This window comes from Myotis davidii, unplaced genomic scaffold (assembly GCF_000327345.1).
Source record: "Myotis davidii unplaced genomic scaffold, ASM32734v1 scaffold187, whole genome shotgun sequence".
NCBI classification, from domain to species: domain Eukaryota; kingdom Metazoa; phylum Chordata; class Mammalia; order Chiroptera; family Vespertilionidae; genus Myotis; species Myotis davidii.
The window spans coordinates 4,314,899-4,335,351 of record NW_006383018.1 but is presented as its reverse complement, the minus strand read 5'-3'; the positions used below and the strand labels follow the sequence as shown (position 1 = coordinate 4,335,351).

The window sequence follows — 20,453 nt, the reverse complement described above, 5'->3', positions numbered from 1 at the left end:
ACGGGGGGTGGGGAGTGAGGGCGGGGGGGGGGCGGGAACTGGGAGGAGGGGAGTTATGGGGGAAAAAAGAGGAACAAATGTAATAATCTGAACAATAAAGATTTAAATTAAAAAAAAATAAATAAAGGGCAAATGTGTATTCAAATAAATAAATAGTGAACCAGGCCAGAAGTCAGAGTGCCTCTTCAAGAAAGAGGTCTCCACCTGGCCCCCAATGCCTTCTAAATTCAAAATAAATAAACAAACAAACAAACAAATAAATAAATGTTTATTTTAATATTAAAAATTATTTTTGCTTTAATAGAAAAATCACTAACTTGAATTAAATTGCTTTACCATTTAAATAATTTATTAGTGACAGTATCATCTATTAGTGACAATAACACTAATAGAATTAAAAATAAAATTGACTGTTTAGATATTTAATTTAAAACACATTATCAACCTACGAAAATAAATGAATAAGAAAATAACACATTCAGCCTTAGCTGGTTTGGCTCAGTGGATACAGCGTCAACCTGCAGACTGAAGGATCCCAGGTTCAATTCCAGAGAAGAGGACATGTCTGTGTGGTGGGCTTGATCCCCAGTGGGGGGGGGGGCGTGGAGGAGGCAGCTGATTAATAATTCTCTCTCATCATTGATGTTTCTATTTCTCACTCCCTTTCCCTTTCTCTCTGAAGTCAATAAAAATATTTTTTTAAAAAGTAAATAACACACTGAAAATCACCAAAATGTTATCAAGTGATGACTGTACTTAAAACTGGGTATTTAAAAATGTAAATATGTAACTATTTCACATTTTAAGTTAATAACCATAAAATTTATAAAATAAGTCCTCCTGATTTTAAAAAGGTATTTTTACCTATATTAACAACTATCCACTGTCATCATTAACTTAATCCTTAATCTACGATATATTATTACATTCTTCTGGAATAGTGGTTATAGCTCAAGTAAGAATATTTTTCCAGTTCCCAAAAGACAGAACCTGAACTTTTGACAAATAAACTCACTGACGAATAAAGATGAGCTTAATTTCATGTGAATTCCTGGACATAATTAGAATAGAGAATTGATGTCTACTTCCTAGAATTTTTATTTTCTGAGTTGGCATTAGAGAAAACTTATGAAAGTCTCCAATGAGAGACCTGGGGCTAGAATTAGAGATCAACATTAACAATGATCTCCACATTGTCAAAGCAAGGGGTCAATTCTGTGATACCACCTTATCCAGACTCTCTGAAGCATTAGAGATGGTTTACAGTCAATTCTTCTTTAAACACTTCCTTCTGTGGGCTATTGTGATACCACCATCTCCTACTTTTCTTCCTACTCAGCTAGCTGCTCTTGCTCAGAATCTTCTACCAGTCTCTGCTCCCCTGAATGTACAAAGCCCAGGGACATCATGAATTTTCTACCTATACCTGTTCCCCCAATCTTCTCATCTTCGTATCATGGCTTTAAATGCAATTCTATGCTACAGACTCCCAAATCTGTAACTTCAATTCTGACCTCCTTAGGCTCTTTTATCCAATTGCCTCTTCAACAAGTCCACTTGAATATTAACAGATATCAATCAAACAGAACTCATGAATTTCCACTACAGACGTCAGTCTTCCTTGTAAAAGCAAATGACACCACCATTCTCCCAGAGTTCATCATTCTCTTTTCCTCACACTCTACATCAATCCACTATAGGATCAATTCTAAAAGAGAGCCCAACTCAGTTCACTTCTCACCCAGGGACCTATGTTTCTTTAAGAATAAAAAAAAACAAAACACATAAAAAAAACTGGTAACAGATGCCAACAGAAACAGCATTTATTCACCCAAAAAGACTAAATCCAAGTGTGTATGAAAAACCAGCACAGATGATTGCTTAGAAGCACCTCAAATGCAATCATGGAAGAGAATTAAGAGCCTGACAAAGCAGAGTATAAGGAGTTATGAGAGGGTAGAAAGCCCACTTAGAAGCAACTGCACTCCACAAATCTGTACTATCTCATCAACCTTCCCCATTTCTGTGACTGTGACTGAATCTTCCAGTTACTCTATGAGGAAAAGAACAGAGGAGAAACATATTTGGCAAACATATTTGTTTCTATTGTACTAGCATCTTCAAATAATAGGTGCTAATAAGAAGGGGATATGAATTTAAAAACTAAGAGAGACATATGAAAAGCAATTAAGTTACTACATACTGTACAGAGATCCTTGTATTGCAGCTTTTGGAATTTTGTATCTGTGTTTCCTGCACATAGTTCCACATAACCAAGAACAACTTGAAACACAGTATTATGAATGGCTTGGGTGAAGTGCATATGAAGTTGATCCATTGCTGTCTATGGAAAGAAAATACACAACATAATTACATGCTATTAAAATAAAAAATTTCAACAGTTTTGAAAAACTCAGGAAAAAATCCTTACAGATTATAGCTATAGCACAAAGATCACTATTATATAGAGAATTATAATTGTAATGTTGATTATTTGCAAATAACCCATTAAGTAACCGCAACACCATACAACTAAAGATAAATCTGAATCGAGAGCACTACTCTGTTGGTCTGCATTTATGATTGGTAGCCATCCTGTTCTTTGTCTTTCATAAACACACCTTTGGGTCCCCTCTGCCATCATTTCCTTGAATTGTTCAGGATGCTTCTCAAGGGTCACCTTTTCAAAGAAGCCTATCCTGACCATCTTATATAAATCAGTACTTTACATCACCCTATCCACTTACTCTGATATATATTTCTTTATAGCACTTGTTTTCTCCTGACATCATATTATTTATTTTTTAATGTCTGTCTTCCTCACTAGAAGAGAAGATACATGACGGCCTATATCCTCACATGAGGTGCCTGAAGCAATGAACAAAAGTAGGTACCAACAGATATTTAATGAGTGAATAACTTTCTCTAATGGGGAAAATTAGAAGTTATAATCATATTTTCAAAGGTCTTATAACGCTCAAAACTACCAAGTATTTTCTCTCTTATGTTTTTAGTAGGTATAGCTTAGGACATGAAAATTAATAAAGTACATTAAAAAATTTATTTGCTCAGATTTAAAAATGTAAGTACAGTTTAAATGACTTAGTAAGGTCTTAAATTTCTTTCTAAGTCAAGAAACCATTTAATGGAAGAAAGCGTTTCCATCTAACATGTTTAGATGTTCTGTAGATACCATACAACCCTACACACCCCTTTTTCAAGTTTTTCAAGGAAGACATTGAGCAGTAAAAGTATGTAAAGCCAAGAAGCATAGAGCGAGTACAAGGACATTCTGGGGATAAGAAAATCCTTTGAAAAAAGTCTGATAAATGCAATTTATCTGCTTTACAGACAAATGTGCACAGTGCATGAAAGTGTATACACCACCCCGAGGGAGTCATGCAAGCCCACCTAGGAACCACGCAGCTCCCAATAAAGAAGTTCTCATTCAGGACCAAAAGGTGAAGTAAAAGAGACTACATATCCTCCCCCACAGAATTAGCTTATACTACACTTGTTTTAAAACCTACATGAAATTGTGAAAATATTAAACCTGAAAAACACTTCACATTTCAAAACAAATTTCTGTAATGTTTTAATCACACTACATATACTCTGAGCCTACGTGAACAACCATGTTACTACTGTGAAGACAGCTAAAAAATTTACTTTGTCAAATAAAACTTTAAGGACACACCGTTAATAATATTCAGACTTAAGCAATGATGAGTATCAGCAGATGCCTAATATTAAAAAAGCAACCTTTCAAGACTGACCTGTGTTTTTCCAAGAAGTCGATAAGCTTGTTGAACCTTGGTATAATGATTAATGTCAAAATTCTTGCAGATTTTAGAAAGAGCCACATCCAACTGTTCCTATGTAAGTAAAAGAGGAGGCAAGAATTAGGCGGTGAAAGAATTAGATTTTCAAGTCAATGGGAAAATATTAAAACTAACATCACTTTTAATTAATATTTAAAGCCATTTACTATCACAATGATCTAATAGTCAAAAGCAAACTTAAATAAAAATATAAAGAAATTATAATTCTCATTTGTTACTAATTATAATCAAATTTTACCAAGATGTTATTAATATGTTTAAAAAAACAACAACACGTCTAGTGTTTCAAGAGACACAAAATCTGTATAACAGTTACCAAAAAAATTTTAGTTTTGTAATTTTTACTTAACTCTTTCCTCATCTACTAAAATCTTATAGCTATATGAACTGAATTTGTGCAACTATTAAAAAATAATGAAACAATCCTATTGTAATCACTGAAAAGTAATTCTCAACAAAACTACATTGACCTTAAAATACATAACTTTTATATCTAAATTCAACAACTTTATGGATTTCTTATCAATTATTTCATTTTAAAATAATGACTTTTCTACATACATACAGAAACTATTGCATATTAAGAGTGAATACAGAGCTTTCAAAAGAAATTCCTCATTAAAATTTTTAAGTGATTACATACTTAAAAGATTTTCAAAGCAGTTATCTTTAGATTTATCAAACAGTCATTCTTACAATTAGTAAATAATTGCATTTATTAACAAAAACTACTTTCACAAAACGCCATTTGAAAGTCCAGCCTAAATTTTTATAACTACCCTTATCGGAAAACAATAAAATATAAGAAACCAAATAATTCTTATTAAATTTATAAAAATGAATACCCTGCTTTGCAAAGATTGCCAAGGAAAGAGATGAACTCTGAATAAGTGACGGAGGAAAAGCAAAACCTCACTTATGCTAATAATGACATATTTTTTCCTTTCCAGTTCTTAGATTTCGTTGAATTATAGGAGATATTATTGAGGTTAGGAATTTAGGAGTGTTTTCATCAGCCAATAATCATTCTTAAATAAATTAACTCACTAAACTAAAAAGTAGTAACGGATGATAAAAAAAATTAACATGGTAAGTATTTTGGCTATAATTTATATGAGAATATACCTATGACTAAAATCTGAGGATCTTTCTGGATATAATGATATTTTCAAATACCGTTTTTAGATACTATAATTTCAAAAGAAACTGCTTGCATTTCAAATAGATTAACATTTACTTGACCATATACAGATATTCCAAATGCAAAACAAATATAGCATAGTGATCTAGAAACACTGGTAAAAACACAAAAGTCAAAACATACAATGTAGCTATGCTATTCAAAAACTGCTGAAAAAAGCCAATTAATTTCTGATGTAATCCTTCTTACCTCAATTTGTTCTAAAGTATCTTGCAGCTTTGAATTCAGTTCACTATTAAATAAAACAGAGAGTTAGATGTGCCTACCTTTAAAAGAGAAAAACTAAGTACTAAATACATGTTAGCTGAATAAATAATCAATAAGTTCACAGATCAATAGCATGAGTAGTAAGTTGTGCTACTGGTTCTAAAACAAGGCAAAAAAAGAAAAGGAAAAAAGATTATGAAGAAACTAGAGGCCCAGTACATGAAATTTGTGCATGGGTAGGGTCCCTAGTGGCTTCCAGCTGCCAGCCGGGGCCTCCCTTCACACCCGCCTTGGCCTGGTACTGCCCACTCACCTGCTCCACCATCCCACCATGGTCCAGCGCCGTGTCAGCAACATGCACCATATTCTGCACCGCCCCCTGGTGGTCAGCACACGTCTAACTCCTGGTTGGTTGAACTCCCGCCCATGGGGACAATTCGCATATTAGCCTTTTATCATATAGGATAAAAGTCATTTCTAACAGCAACAGGATTTTATAAGTAAAAAATACTAAAGAATATATAGATAAAATTAAGAATTTAAGAATTAAAAGTTGATAAAGTTAATATCAAGCTTAAAGATAAAAAGTACAATACAGGTAAAAAGTAGAATTTTTAAAATAAGATGAATCCTATATAATAAAAGCCTAATATGCAAACTGTCCCCTCAACCAGGAGTTTGACCGCTCACTATGACATATGCTAACCATTAGGAGGTGTCACAGGACGTGGTGGGCATCAAGCCTAATGCGTTGGCAGTGGACAGCAGTGGACAGCAGTGGAGGCGCTGCCAGCCTCGACAAGAGCAGGACTGTGGCGGAATGGTGGAGCAGGTGAGCGGGTGGTGCCTGGCTAAGGCAGGTGCAAGGAAGGCAGGCGGGGGCCCAGCTCTGATCAATTGCCCTGCAGATGGCAACCAGTGACCAGCAAGCCCTGATCACCTATCTGGGCTAGGCCACAGGCTAGGATGGGGAACTAAAGGTGGGTGGCAGTGACCAACCTCCCACGGCACCCAGGCCAGGGGGGCTGCAACCTCTTGCCAGCTACCTGAGGGTGGGGGTGACAGGGACAGAGGTGCGGTGAGAATGTGGGGTGTCTGCTGAGCTTGCTCTCACTCCCCCGTTACCCTTCCCCCAGATGCTAGGGCTCGCATGCCAAGGAAGGCCCTCGCCCACGAGGAGCCTGCCCCACACCCTCACGGCCTCTTCCAGGTGAGCCGGGCTGCAGCTGCCGAGACTGCAGGGGATGGTCGGGCTCGCCATGGGTTCGCGCAGGAGCCGGTCTGCAAAGCTGGCCAGAAGAGAGCACACTGCTCTCCTGGCTTCTGTGTGGCGCCACTGGAGGGCTCAATGGCCTACACTGCACCCCAGCCCATAGCGTCCGGCCACGCTCACCCCATCTCTGCATGGGGACTCACGGGCATGACTCAGGCAGAGGAGCCGCACATGGGGGTCTGGGGCCCAGGTGCTGCTCAGGGCTCAGAGGTCAGCTGGGACCTGCCCTTCCATGCCAGATGCTCGTGCCTCGATTGCCGGCCAGGCCTAGGGACTGCACCCATGCATAATTTTCATGCACCAGGCCTCTAGTTTCTATACATTCAAAGGAATAAGACAATAAAAAATTTTAAATCCCATTTCAGTAAAACAACACCTAAAATAAAGGAGACTTGCATGGCCATCGTATCTCGGTGGCTGAGCGTCAACCAATGAACCAAGAAGTCATGGTTTGATTCCCAGTCAAGGCACATGCTGGGTTTCAGGCTCAATCCCCAGTGTGGGGCATGCAGAAGGCAGCCGATCAATGATTCTCTCTCATCATTGATGTTTCTATCTCTCTCTCCCTCTCCCTTCCTCTCTAAAGTCAATAAAAATACATTTTTTAAAAAAACTATATGAAGGTATATACCATGAAAAAGACTAAAACCTTTAATACAGTTATCAGTTCTCACAAAATGATTTCCTAGAATAAGTGAATTTTTAATCAAAGTTCCAGCAGCGTTTGTTTGTTCTGTTTGTTTTTTTTACTTTACTGAATCTGACAAACTGTTTCTAATATTTATGTGGAAATTGAAAGGGCTATGAATAGTTAAGAATATCTTGAAGAGTAATGCTGGAAGACATATATTAAAGCTTATAAAGTTACAGCAATAAGACGGTGACAACATAAGTATACATAAATAAATCAACAGAACAGAATACAAATAAAGGACAAAATGCTTGAACAGATACTTGACAAAGGAGATATCCAATTGGCCAATAAATATTAATAGCCACTCCAATTAGGCATTCAGGAAATGCAAATTAAAACTACAATAAGACAACTTGATAAGCAATCAGAATGGCTAAAGATATTTTCAAAAAAAATTAAAAATTACATCAACAAATGTTGGCAAAAGGTAGAGCAAATGAAACACCAATTCTGTACTGGTGGAAGGGGAAATTGACACCTCTTTGGAAAACTGTATCATCTACTGAAACTCAACACGCACTCTGTATCCCATGAATTCTAGATATGAGTCTAACAGAAATGCATACATAATTGTTAAGCACAACATGTAAGAGGAAAAAATATTGAAACGACACAATTATCTATGAACAATTAAGTCAGTGATGGTGAACCTATGACACAGGTGTCAGAGGTGACACGCGAACTCATTCTCTTTCTCTCTCTCTCTCTCTCTCTCTCTCCCTCTCTCTCTCCCCCTCCCTCTCCCCCTCCCTCTATTTTCCCACCCTCCCTCCCCTTCCTCTCTCTTTTAAAATCGATAAATAAAATTTTTTTAAAAGGGTTAATACAAACATGGTAATGAAAATAATATGAACAAGATGTTAAATATAAAATATATAAATTAAACATTTGGGTTTTACTAAAAATGCTTTCAAAAGTGACAACTCCAGTTTGACAGCAATTTACTACTAATTATAAATACATATATAAAAATTATGTGATTAAGGAGTGGACATCTTAACTGCACAGCCTTTAAAGAAGCCCTTCACCACACTTGGAAACATAAATCAAGTCATTTAAGTCAATTAATCAAAGTATGTTAAAAGGATCTATTCAGAAACATTTGGGTAAATAAAAGCTACATTACTGTCAAAAAAATTAGTACTTCTAAGATGGAAGGCTAAAAGCTATTAAAGGCTATTTACAAGCTTAATGGAATGAATCAAACAATTTTGGGGGCATTTTTACCATCACTGCAGAAAATATTAAAGATAACATGTCCATAAATAACTAATTTTGTTCCTTTGTACAGCTGATCTAGGACACACACTTACAAAACGAGTCTTAAAAAGGTTGCACATAAATCCAAATTTTGTACAAATCTGACCGTACAAGAAGACAAGATGGTATGAAGGTAATTAGCTTCTTAATGATCTTTCCTCGCTATGTTATTAATGAGCCATGTGATTTAAGTCTAGTCTCTTAATATCACTGAGCATCAGTTTCCTATACAAAAGTGGGCTAGATCTAAAGACTGCTACCATCTCTAACGTTTCCAGGTTCTATTATATTGTGAACACCAGTTACCCAGTTTTCACATCTTTGAATATGATTAGATAAGGTGCTAAAACTGTTAGAATAAACTTAAGTAAAATTTATACTTGTAAGTTTATAGTGCATGTTCATGGCCCATGAAAATTCCAGTCTTTTTAGATCAGATTTATTCCAGTGGTTTCAATCTGTTCACAGCTGGCAGAGGATTTATCAATAGACCTCAAGAGAAAATTTGATTTTAAACATTTTGAAGCCAGATTAACAACCTTGGGGTATAATGAAGTGTACAAATGATCCTCCAAACCATGAGCAGACTGTGAAATAACTCCTAAGATCACTTTGAATCTTGCCAGCAGATCTCTGTTCTGGCTCTGTTCAGAAATCCCTGACTAACCCAGAACGCAATATTTCACCCCATAAAAAGCTCAGAGTCGTTGTTAAGGATACTAAAGATATCAAAACATCTCCAACTTGAATTGTAATTCTAGAGCAGAGATCAGGCCAAGGAGCCAAATCTAGCCAACAGCCTATGTTTCTAAATAAAGTTTTATTGGAGCACAGCCACATTAATTTGTTACATATAACTATGGCTGCCTTCCTGCTACAAGGGCAGGGCTGAATAGTTGTAACCAAAGCTTAAAATATCATTATACATCCCTTTAAAGACAAAATTTGCCAATGCTAGAGTTCAGTGGAAGACATTTTGGTTGGTCAACTGATCAAAGTTAAAACAGAAACATATACATGTGAATACCATATACTTGTATTTACTGGTACATTGTCATTTTAACTAAAACTGTATTTAAAAGTACTTCACACAGTCATTTCTGATTTAAAGTCAGAGTCTTTTCATTTGATTTGAGTTTTAACTTCTTAGTCTCATATAAGCCAAATCACAAATTGTATGTAATTTCAAGTTTCAGTTTTCTAAGGTGAAAGAGAAATTTAGAGACAAATGAAAATCAATCCGAATGCCAAATTATATTTAGTTACTTTATATCCCACCATTTTTATATGTTGTCTCATCTTCAATAAATTAAAAAAGAAATTTATTTTTAAAAGTATGGTTTGTTTATCCAATGCATTCAACTTAACTTTCAAACAATGTTTTGTTTTTCCAATGCATTCAACTTAACTGCTTCATTTCATTATTTTACTGACTTAACATAACAGTAACAAACACAACTGGCAGAAACAGGTCTAGGAAAATAATAATATTAACTACTGAAGCAGAATAATAAAAACTGGCTTACTAGCCATGAGCTTCCCACTGTATATAGTAGCCATACATTATTAGACAGTACAGTGCAGTAGTGGTTAAAAGCAACAAGCTCTGCATTCTAACAGACCTACATTTAAATCCTGGCTCTGCCACTTATTTTACAAAGCATCAATTCTTCATCTATAAAACAGAGACAATAACAACAACTCCGGAGGAATATTTTATCAATACTAAGTATGAAAAGTAAAGAAAATGACTAGTACAGAGCTTGACACATAGTAAAGGCCAAACAGCTTCCAATAGTATTATCATAACCATCATCATGATTCAACTTTTAAAAGCTAAAAAATAAAGCTCTAATGAGGAAACCTTAATAAAATCTAATTTAGAATGACCGTACAGTCAGTGCTGCCTTAGCTAACGATGCCTAGCTTCCACTGCCGCTCCTATAAATGTCAATATTTTCCATTCCTGCAGGGTTATAAGAAGTGAGCCATTCACAGCATGAACGTCTCTGATGCTCTTTGTTTGTGTACTCTGTGAATATTATCCCCCAGTCCAGCCTTTTAACTGCCTGTTAAACTCCTAGAGAACAAATAAATTGCAAAAGCTCTTGGCATAACAAGTAACAGCACCTCACGCAGATAAACATTAAATAATACTTCATGCTTGCCTCATTATCTAGGAGTAAAGAGTCTGACATAGATGACTTTTCTAGGCGACCGGTGAAATTTAGAACATCAAGTAAAAAGAGAAAAATTCTAAAAATATCTAAAAGAAAGAGACCCTTTATGATGAAATGAGAATAACATATGATGCTATCCACAAAATGGGAGGCTAGAAAATAACTGAGCAATGCCTTCTATTTTTTCACAAAAAAATAATTTTTCTTTCAATCATATGTGTGGACAAAATTAAGGTCATTTCAAAATCTAAAAATTTACCTCCCATGTATCCCATAAAAAAAAACACAAAAACAATTCTTAGAGGTAAGTGTAACAAAACAATATACAAAAAAAATTATAAAAATGTGAACAACTATTTACAATGATAAGCCAGAAAAAAGATATCTTAATGTATTATTTTATGTTATAATTAAAACTACTAGGAAAATTCATCAGCTGTAAAATTAATTAATAAGCTGTGGTTTACTCCAGGGAATAGGAAAGGAAAGGAATGGGGTAGAGAGAAAATCCTTTACCTTTCCCTTTTGTTTAAAGCAGTATGCTTTTGCCATGTGATTTACTTAACATTATTTTTTAAGTGGTGCAGCGTGCGGGAAGGAGGCAGAGTAAAAAAGTTAAAATAAAAAGGAGTTGAGGTAGTGTCAGAATAGCACAGTATCAATAATTTGGCCCAAGCAGAGAGGGCAGGTACCTCTTGCTAGAAAGGAATCAAGGGCAACAGGAGAAGAATAGTCCCTAGTACTGCTGTATTTGTACCTAAAAGCTGTGTTCATTATTCTATAATTTAAAGAAGTATCACAACCTATAATTTTCATTCAACTGCCAAGATTATAATAATGGGGGAAGGGGAGGATATTGTAATGATTATGAGAATTAAGTACAGTTATTCCTTGATACCCATGGAGGTTTGGTTCCAGGACTCCTGCAGACAAAACACCTGTGGATACTCAAGTCCCCTATGTAAAACTAGAGTGCAAAATTTGTGCACTTGGGGAAGGGAGAGGTGTCCCTCAGCCCAGCCTGCGCCCTCTTGCAGTCCTGGAGCCCTCAGGGGATATCCAATTGACAGCTTAGGACCCATCGGTCAGACATCCTTAGTGCTGCTGCTGTGCTCGCCAGCCATGAGCCCAGCGCAGGGCTTCTGGCTGAGCGGTGCTCCCCCTGCAGGAGTGCATTGACCAGCAGGGGTAGCTCCTATGTTGAGTGTCTGCCCCCTTGTGGTCAGTGCGTATCATAGTGACCGGTCGTTCTGCCATTCAGTTAATTTGCATAGTACCCTTTATTATATAGGATGGTGTAATAGTTGCACATAACATATTTGCACATAGGCTATAGTAGGGGTATGTCTACACATCACTTCATTTGGGTGAATTCAGCATAGTACTCAGTGTGTGGCAAATTCAAATTTTGCTTTTTGGAACTTTCTGGATTTTTTTCCCCAATATTTTCAATCCATGGTTGGTTGAATCCACAGATGCAGAACCCACAGATATGGAGGGCTGATTGTACATCTGTCTATGTTAAAGTACAATACTCAACAAAGGATATGAAAACTTTTCAGTGCATAATCCATAATATGCTCAGGTCCACTCAACTAGTTTCTTTCAAATGAAATTAAAAATAATAAAGAAGTTCTGACTTTTAAGAATAACTGTTCTTGAAACTAATTTGGATAAATTTCAAAAAAAGAAATTATATGCTTCATTCAGATGTACTTGAACATAAACACACTCTGATTCTTATTCCTAGCAAATCCCAACTGTATGTCCTTCAATCAATCAACTCAAAAAATGTCATAAAATATAAAAATGTTCCCTGTCAGTTATAAAAGTGAAGAAAACTGGTGTCACAGTGTCTTAATTAAATATGCTGAAACAATAAATAAATATGCTGAAACACAGCACATCTCAAGGAAGTTACAAGGTACTAAATAAGGACCTGTTTTCTTTCATTTTTCAATCAACAGATTACATCATTATCTTGGTATTTCATGTATTAAACTATATAGTCATATAACCTGAGACTTAGTAGGTATACAATCAATGGCTCTTTGTACAGAAGCAAATATGTGAATTCTGTTTATCCTCCTTTCCGAATCATGTAATCTACTCCTAAGACTACAGGGTCCCTTCCTTCTAACAAAAATTTAATTTCCAATAAAGGAGCAATGTGACTAGGAAAGAAAGGAGGGATATAGAATCCACCAAGGAAAATTAAGAAGTAGACAAACAGGTTCACTATACATATGAACTTGCCAACAATATATTTTTTTAAAAATCACACCAAAATTCAAAAATGCTCTAACTCATAGTTTTCTTAAAGGACATTTCTAAAGGAAATGTATTTCATAATTCTCTAGTCATCCACAGGAATGAAAATAAATATAAATGTTAACTAGAATGAAAGTGTAAATTCAGTTGGAAATTAATTACTATTCCCATGATTACCAGAGTGTCAAATGATCTTTCACTCTGATTAACTCAGGTCCAAGCAAAGACTAAATCTTTGCTTTGGCTAAATTCCACAGCTCCAGGTAAATTAAAGGAATAAAGTGTTGATGAATCATGTCTGAAGAGACCAAGAACAGTTTCAATATTGTATTTAGAAGACCAGGGGGGAAAAGTGCAAAAGAAAATAAATGCGTACAATAAAAAAGATGCATCTAATTAATAACTAATTAATAAAGGCAAAAATAAGAAGAAATTGTAATAAAATTCCTGTCATTTTCATGGACTCAACTTGTTGACATATCAAATTATTCTACCTGTATATCCCATGTCATATATCTACAAGAAGTGAACAAACCTCTCATATTCTCCCAACTAGGATCAAAAGGGTGAAATAAGAGGCAAAGGGGAAAGAGGACTGGGTTAGGCAAGATGAATGGTAGCCAGCAAAGGCAACAGTGCTGGTATGTGGGGGGGAGACTTCTTGGTGGAGGGGCTGTCATCTCCACCAAACAACTCCAACTAGCACCTCTGTTTCCTGAGTCACCCTGACGTTGTCACTAACTCACCAAGTTAAAAACACAACTCAAACAGTTTTCCCAGGAAACCCATTACAATAAATTCCTTGGCCATCAATATTTTTTGTGCAATATATTTTTACCTATTTTCAGAGAATATGACAAACTATTCTTATTACTTGGATGACTCACATATGTAAACACAGCACAGTTCATATATATTGTATTATCTAAAATAAAACAATTATTAATTTAAATCATCATTACAGATCTTTTCAGTTTCAAAATTTGACCAGGTCAGATAGCTGTCATCACACCTCCTCCACATACCACTATATACATTAATTAAAAAGTACTTACAAGCTACTTTATGCTGACTCTAAAAAGCCCAAATGAGAATTTCTTTCAAAAACATTATATATAACTAACTCTGGTCCAGTAAGACATTTACTTTAGCACAGCTAAAATAAAATTTCTATTTAATAGAAAAAATACACCAGTCACCTACTCCCTCAATTTCCTTCCACCAAATTTCCATACCGATCTCTTTCTACTAAAATCCCCGTAAAGTCTTAATATATTATGTACTCCATTTTTTCCCATCAATTTTCAATTATTCAAGTTTCTCCCTTTCAATTGCACATGTCTCCTCTTTATAAAATTTCCTCATTCTATACTTATACATCAACCAAATCTGTCCCCAACAGGTCAGTTCTGACTTCTTTGTTATTATAAAGCCAATCCTCACTTTGCTTGCCATCTCTGCAACAAACTTCATCATGACACCTATAATCTCATATCCACAACCCCTCAGATCTTGTTTAGCTCAACTCCTGCACCCCCTTCAAGTCCTCCTTTGTCTTGACCCCCTAAGAAAAGTGAGATCCCAATACTTCCACCAGGGGTCCTCAAACTTTTTAAACAGGGGGCCAGTTCACTGTCCCTCAGACCGTTGGAGGGCCTGACTATAGTTTAAAAAAAACTAGTCAGCTGCTAAGCAACAGGCAGCAGCGGCAAAAACAGCCAGCGGGCCAGATAAATGTTTTCAGGGGGCCGCATGTGGCCCGCAGGCCGTAGTTTGAGGACCCCTGACACTGTGTGTTCAACTTCCTTCTTCCTAAAGCCCTATCCCACTTGTGCCTTCTTCAGTTCAAGTCCTTCTTTATGGATTATGTTCTCTAGAGATAATATTGTTTTCATTATGTAATCAATTCCAAAGCAGAGCGCCTGGCATATAATAAACAATAAATATATAACTGCCTGAAGCACATTAACTTGCTCATAAATAAGCTGTTCTCACTCTAACGAATTTATCACCGCAAAATAAACTAAACGTGTGCTACCCTTTTCCAGGACCCACGGTACTACCCAATTATGTATTTCCTAATCCAATAAAAGTGTGTTTTTTCAATATGCATGATCCTAAAGAAAAAAATACCATAAATATCTAAAGAGCATCTCTAGGGGGGAAATAGCTAGCCCTTACCCTACCCTCAGCAGAGACCTATGATGTCAGAGTATATTTAAAAAAATTCAATTCAAAGGTGTATTAATGTTTTGGTCTACCGTAATCTTTTTATATTTAAAATATTCGCTATCAACATCTATAACATCAGTGAGCCATGCTCACTGACCATCTGACAGAATTTCTATACAGGAGAAACTAAGGGGCTTTATTCGACGATAGGTATGAATTTAATTTGAAACTGGATTTGCTTGGCAAGAACACTATTTTACTTAGAGTGTTATGTTTATTTGTGATGGTTTTAGAGCAATGATGGGAATTACACCTGGGGATTAGAGCTTTCCCAAGGTACTGGCATCAGTAATACAAAACCTTCTCTTTAAGCCAACCAAACATCCATTAATAAAGTTAGAACTAATAGCAAAGGATGTAGCAGCCATTTTTACATTGTACACTTTATAAATAACTAACCAAAAGGTATAACACATTAAATGGTCACTTAAATATTACAAGCATGACTATGACAAAAAGTAAGCTCCACAAAAATTATTATCAGGATGAGCCAAACACTAGAACCATCTGGATCTGAAAAACAAACTACAATAACACTCTCAATATTTATAAGCTGGACAAAGTTAAGGAGGAAGAATTCCCAAGAAAAGCAATGGGGACATGAAGAGAGAAATGTATTCTCTACTTCTCTATAAAAATGAAAATCAATGAGACTGAAAAGAACATGAGTGTCTATGAGGTGAAAAGAAAGGGTATCTGATCTTTCACACCTTAAGATTTATTATTTGTAATTTTATTGTACTGCCCATTTATGAACAAGGATGCTAAAAGAACAGAGCAATTAATATTTATTTTTAATGTTTATTAATATTGTTTAGAAGACAATTCCTACATTAAAAACAGGCAACAGAGTCAGCTTTAAAATTTCTGTATTACTTTACCTTATGCAACTGTAATGTTTAAAAGTGCTGGCAGCTTTCTGACATTCCAGGCACAACTGAATAGCTCCTGGGTAGTCTTCCTCCTTAAGATAACAACAGAAGTCATTAGACTAGAGACATTTTTCTTAAAGCCCCTGCAGAAATCTCTGTTTGTCCTCTATCCAAAAGTTACAGAATCAGAAAAGTTTAATTTCTTTTATGTAAGGATTAGAATACCAATAACAAATAATAAAATAGAGAGAGGCAAGTAGGTCCAGACCTAAAACATTTAAAATGCATGCATAGAAAAAAATATTCTGTTTCCTCAAATATACAGTCACAGCTCTCTATGACCATGACATGCATATAAAACAGCCGTGGGCAAACTACGGCCCGTTTGAAATGAATAAAACTATTGAAAAAAAAGACCGTACCCTTTTATGTAATGATGTTTACTTTGAATTTATATTAGTGCACACAAACACTCCATCCATGCTTTTGTTCCGGCCCTCCGGTCCAATTTAAGAACCCATTGTGGCCCTCGAGTCAAAAAGTTTGCCCACCCCTGGTATAAAACCTATATAGAATTGATTACAAGCTGCTTCACAGGGAATGTTTACATAAAACGTTCCAAAACAATTATACACTCTACCTGTAATCAACATTCAACAGTTCTACCACCAAGAAATCAATAAATATTTTTAAAACAAATAAATTTTGAAACAAGTAAAATATTCATTAATAGCCTCAGAATATTTTATCACCTAAACATTAATTTAATGTCAAAAGAATTTTTCATATGGATGTCTCAAACCCCAGTTTAATCATAGTAGTTTAGAAGTAATACAGTGATTACACAGAAAACCCTAAAAAAATTTCTTTCCTTAAGGTCATACCTAAGTTCCACAATGCAATTCAAACCACTGGGGATGCTGAGATAAAGTTCCTACCCTAAGGAGCTTCAGTGGTAATAGGGAAGCATAGAAGATTAGGCTTTTGTGAACCTTGTAACAGAAGTAGACTGAGAATGCTACGAAACCGTGAAAGAGAAAACACACATCTCACTCAGAAAACCAATTAACATGAGATACCAAACATAACTAATACGTGAAACATATCCTAAATTACTTCTATACGTTAGATGAAAAAGAAAATTTTATTATTATTTGAGTGCAAATACAATCAAAAGATACTGATGTTCACATTCCCATGTTGCTACAAACTAAATATTTATCCAAATAATTTTTTCTAAATGAAGCACATTATGTCAATAGAAAAATGCTCTAGAGCAAGTACCTTTGCCTGTCTAAAAGAGCTCTTTATACCACCTACCAATTTGAGAAAAATGCCCATCTGAATTTTTCACTATAACTTTTCTACTTAATATTATCAAGAGCGCCAAATTTCCAAGCCTTCTCAACTTACCTCTAGCATTTCACTCAAGCGCACATCTGTCCTTTGCTGGAAAAAAAAAAAAAAAAATCAAAGGTAAAACCTGTCTCAACCATAAAATTAAGTTTTAATTTTTAAAAAGTAACCTGTATATACCAATGTTTTAATAGTCCTCAGAGATTTCAGAAGTCCAATCAGCAACTGACGTTTCCTTTGATTTGCAAGAAGGCCTAAACTAGCTTGAGTAAAACCTTCCTTTGCAATATTCAAGTGTCTGCAAAAGTGAACAATAAATAGTTAAATTTTTCTAGCATAAAAAGAATACTATCCACACAGAACAATAGGCCACTAATAAGGCAATAACCTTGATTACTCTTAAAACTAGGCATTACGACTACTACCACAAATTTATGTGACAAATTTATTCAACAGCTCAATCTAAGCCAGCATTACTCAAAGTGTGGTGGGTGGACTAGTGCCAATCCTCAAACTGTCACTGGCCCATCAGAAGAAAAGTACAAAGAAACTGAAAATAAGCGTTTAAAAACATTTAGGGAGAAGGCTGACATAATAATTTTATGTTTCATGAATAATTAATAAAAAAATTGGGACTGTACTTTGTATGTCTTTGGTTTGTTTGTTTTTTCCCATTTCCCTAGTACTTTGTTTTTATTGCATTTACAAAAATAACACCCTGTAACAAGTTAGAAATTTAAAAAGAAAAAAAAAACTGGTCCTTCACCATAGATAGAGAAGCACTAATCTAAGCAAATACAAAAACAGTATTGTTTTTATACCATAACTAGGTGTACAGACATTTCTCACATACCTTCTTAGTATAGTTTTTAGATCATAATATATATTGTTACTAAGTGGTATTCTAGAAATTACAGTAATAACAAAAAATCAATTATCAATGATAGTTTCATAGTTTTCCTTGAAATGTTTTCCATTTTAAAGAAGAAAATATCATCAACTGCAATACCTTCTCCCATTTGTGCAGATAACAGCAGCTAACTGAAGACCTGTCTGTAATGAGGTAACTCTTTCAAGTTCCTATGGAAAGATTAGGTACAGGTTATTATTTGAGGCATTGTATTTTTCTTTCCTATTCATATGGTACTCTTAGAAACCTTTAGTGGGTTTCTAAGAAAAGCCTACTTGGAAAACAATATAGCAAAAAAAAACCTGTTGGTATATATTTCAATAAAATTATTTAAAATGACAATCTTCAATTGATTTTCACAACAACATATGACAAAATATTTAGTTAATATTGCTTATAAGGAAATCTATACCCAACCTGCTTTATACAGGCATAAATAAAGACTAATATATGCACTTAAATGTTTCTACCCAACAGAATTTCACAAGGTAATCAAGAATATGACAAATATGATTTCTGTTTGCTAAGATGCTTTGACAATGAATGCTTTCTTTTGAACACTAGTAGATATTTCAATGGATTAAGTCTCTAATTTTTCTAATGAAAAGATAGATTCTGGTGCATAATTCCAATTTTACCATATTTTAAAGACCAATTGTTATATTGCCATTGAGCATTCATTATTAATAATCTACATGTTACAGAGAATATAAAAGCAATTTTCATTGGCTATTCTACAGTTTGGAAAACCAAAGATATTACTTTAGAATCAGTTATTAAAAACTCTTTCATTTCTTCAGTTTGGCAAATACCCCCAAATGAGAATACACACATACACTCACACACACACACACACACACACACACACACACACACACACAGTGAATATGTTGCTACAAAACTATAGACAAAAGAATAAAGTAAAATACTTTGACAGTTTCAGGACTAAATCACTCATTTTTTAAATTTCACTATAATATTATATTATAACAAATAACGATATTTTTATCTAGCATAAAAAGAATAATATCCACACAGAATAGGTCACTAATAAGGCAGTATCCTTGATTTAACAAAATATAACAAATATTTTGATGTTCACATTCCCATGTTGAACAAATAACATATTTTATTTTAACAAATAAATACTAAATATTACTTTACCTTTACATAAGCAGGCTGCTTCTCAAGGATTAAATCTGCTACTTTTTTAGACACCTATAAGAACATATCATCAAACAAAGTAAGAAAACAAACTCATGCTTCCTATTACATTTTATATTTTTTAAATTTCCAAGAATATTCTACAGGTCTTCCCTATAAATTTTTCAGTATGCTATGATCACACATATTTCTCTGGGCAATGAAATTAGTAAGAGGTATAGAGCACAGAGCACAGTACTCAACAAATGTTCATTATAACTGTTGAGTATCATTATCTGATTTGACTAACATACACAAAAGTTTAATCATCTTTAAGAGTTCAGGATTTGCATTAAAAGATGAACTTGTTAAGATAAATAAATGTTTAACCAACTGAATTTATGAAGACAATATCGGGGAAACAGGAATGTCCTTGCACCCTGCAGATCCTTTTGTACCACGTAAGAAGACAAATGGCATTCTGGTCCCTTTCTTCTGAAGAATTGAGAACATGTGCTTTTTGGAATGCTATGGAGATATTTCAGGTTTTCTGAGCCAATTCCATGAATAATGTTAACGCATGCAAGTTAGTTATAATGATTTTAAACATGAGGCTCTCATTTCACAATTTCAGGGGCCTCTGTCAGATTACACTATGAGATACCAAGTCTAGCACAACGCATGGCACACTGAAGTTATTTAGTGAATGTTTGCTCAGGAAACAATTGGTTCCCCTGCCCCAGGCCAACTGAGAACCAAACATTATTCACACACACACTTATGAATGGCATTAACCTTTTCATGTTTTCTTAATCTGCTTTGAAATTATACATATATGTATAGATGTATATAGATATGAATTTGTATAGATGTACCCAGACGAAAACCCACCTAATTTTACCAAAGTGGGTTTATTTTTAAAAAATAGACAATGTAGCCCTGGCTGGCTCAGTTGGTTGAGCGTCATCCCATGCACCAAGAGGTGACCATTTTGATTCCCGGTCATGGTATA

General features: G+C 35.0%; 1 protein-coding gene across 1 annotated transcript in view; it reads right to left on the bottom strand.

Moving 5' to 3' along the window:
* Positions 1-20,453, bottom strand: part of VPS50 (VPS50 EARP/GARPII complex subunit) — a 117,107-nt gene that overhangs the window by 71,813 nt on the left and 24,841 nt on the right. The window contains exons 5-12 of the mRNA XM_015558258.1: positions 19,463-19,516; positions 18,398-18,468; positions 17,569-17,686; positions 17,446-17,481; positions 16,042-16,124; positions 5,233-5,275; positions 3,777-3,875; positions 2,204-2,344 (exon numbers count right to left, since the gene is read on the bottom strand). Coding sequence (XP_015413744.1) covers positions 2,204-2,344; positions 3,777-3,875; positions 5,233-5,275; positions 16,042-16,124; positions 17,446-17,481; positions 17,569-17,686; positions 18,398-18,468; positions 19,463-19,516 — 645 coding nt within the window. The remainder of the gene's footprint in view (positions 1-2,203; positions 2,345-3,776; positions 3,876-5,232; positions 5,276-16,041; positions 16,125-17,445; positions 17,482-17,568; positions 17,687-18,397; positions 18,469-19,462; positions 19,517-20,453) is intronic.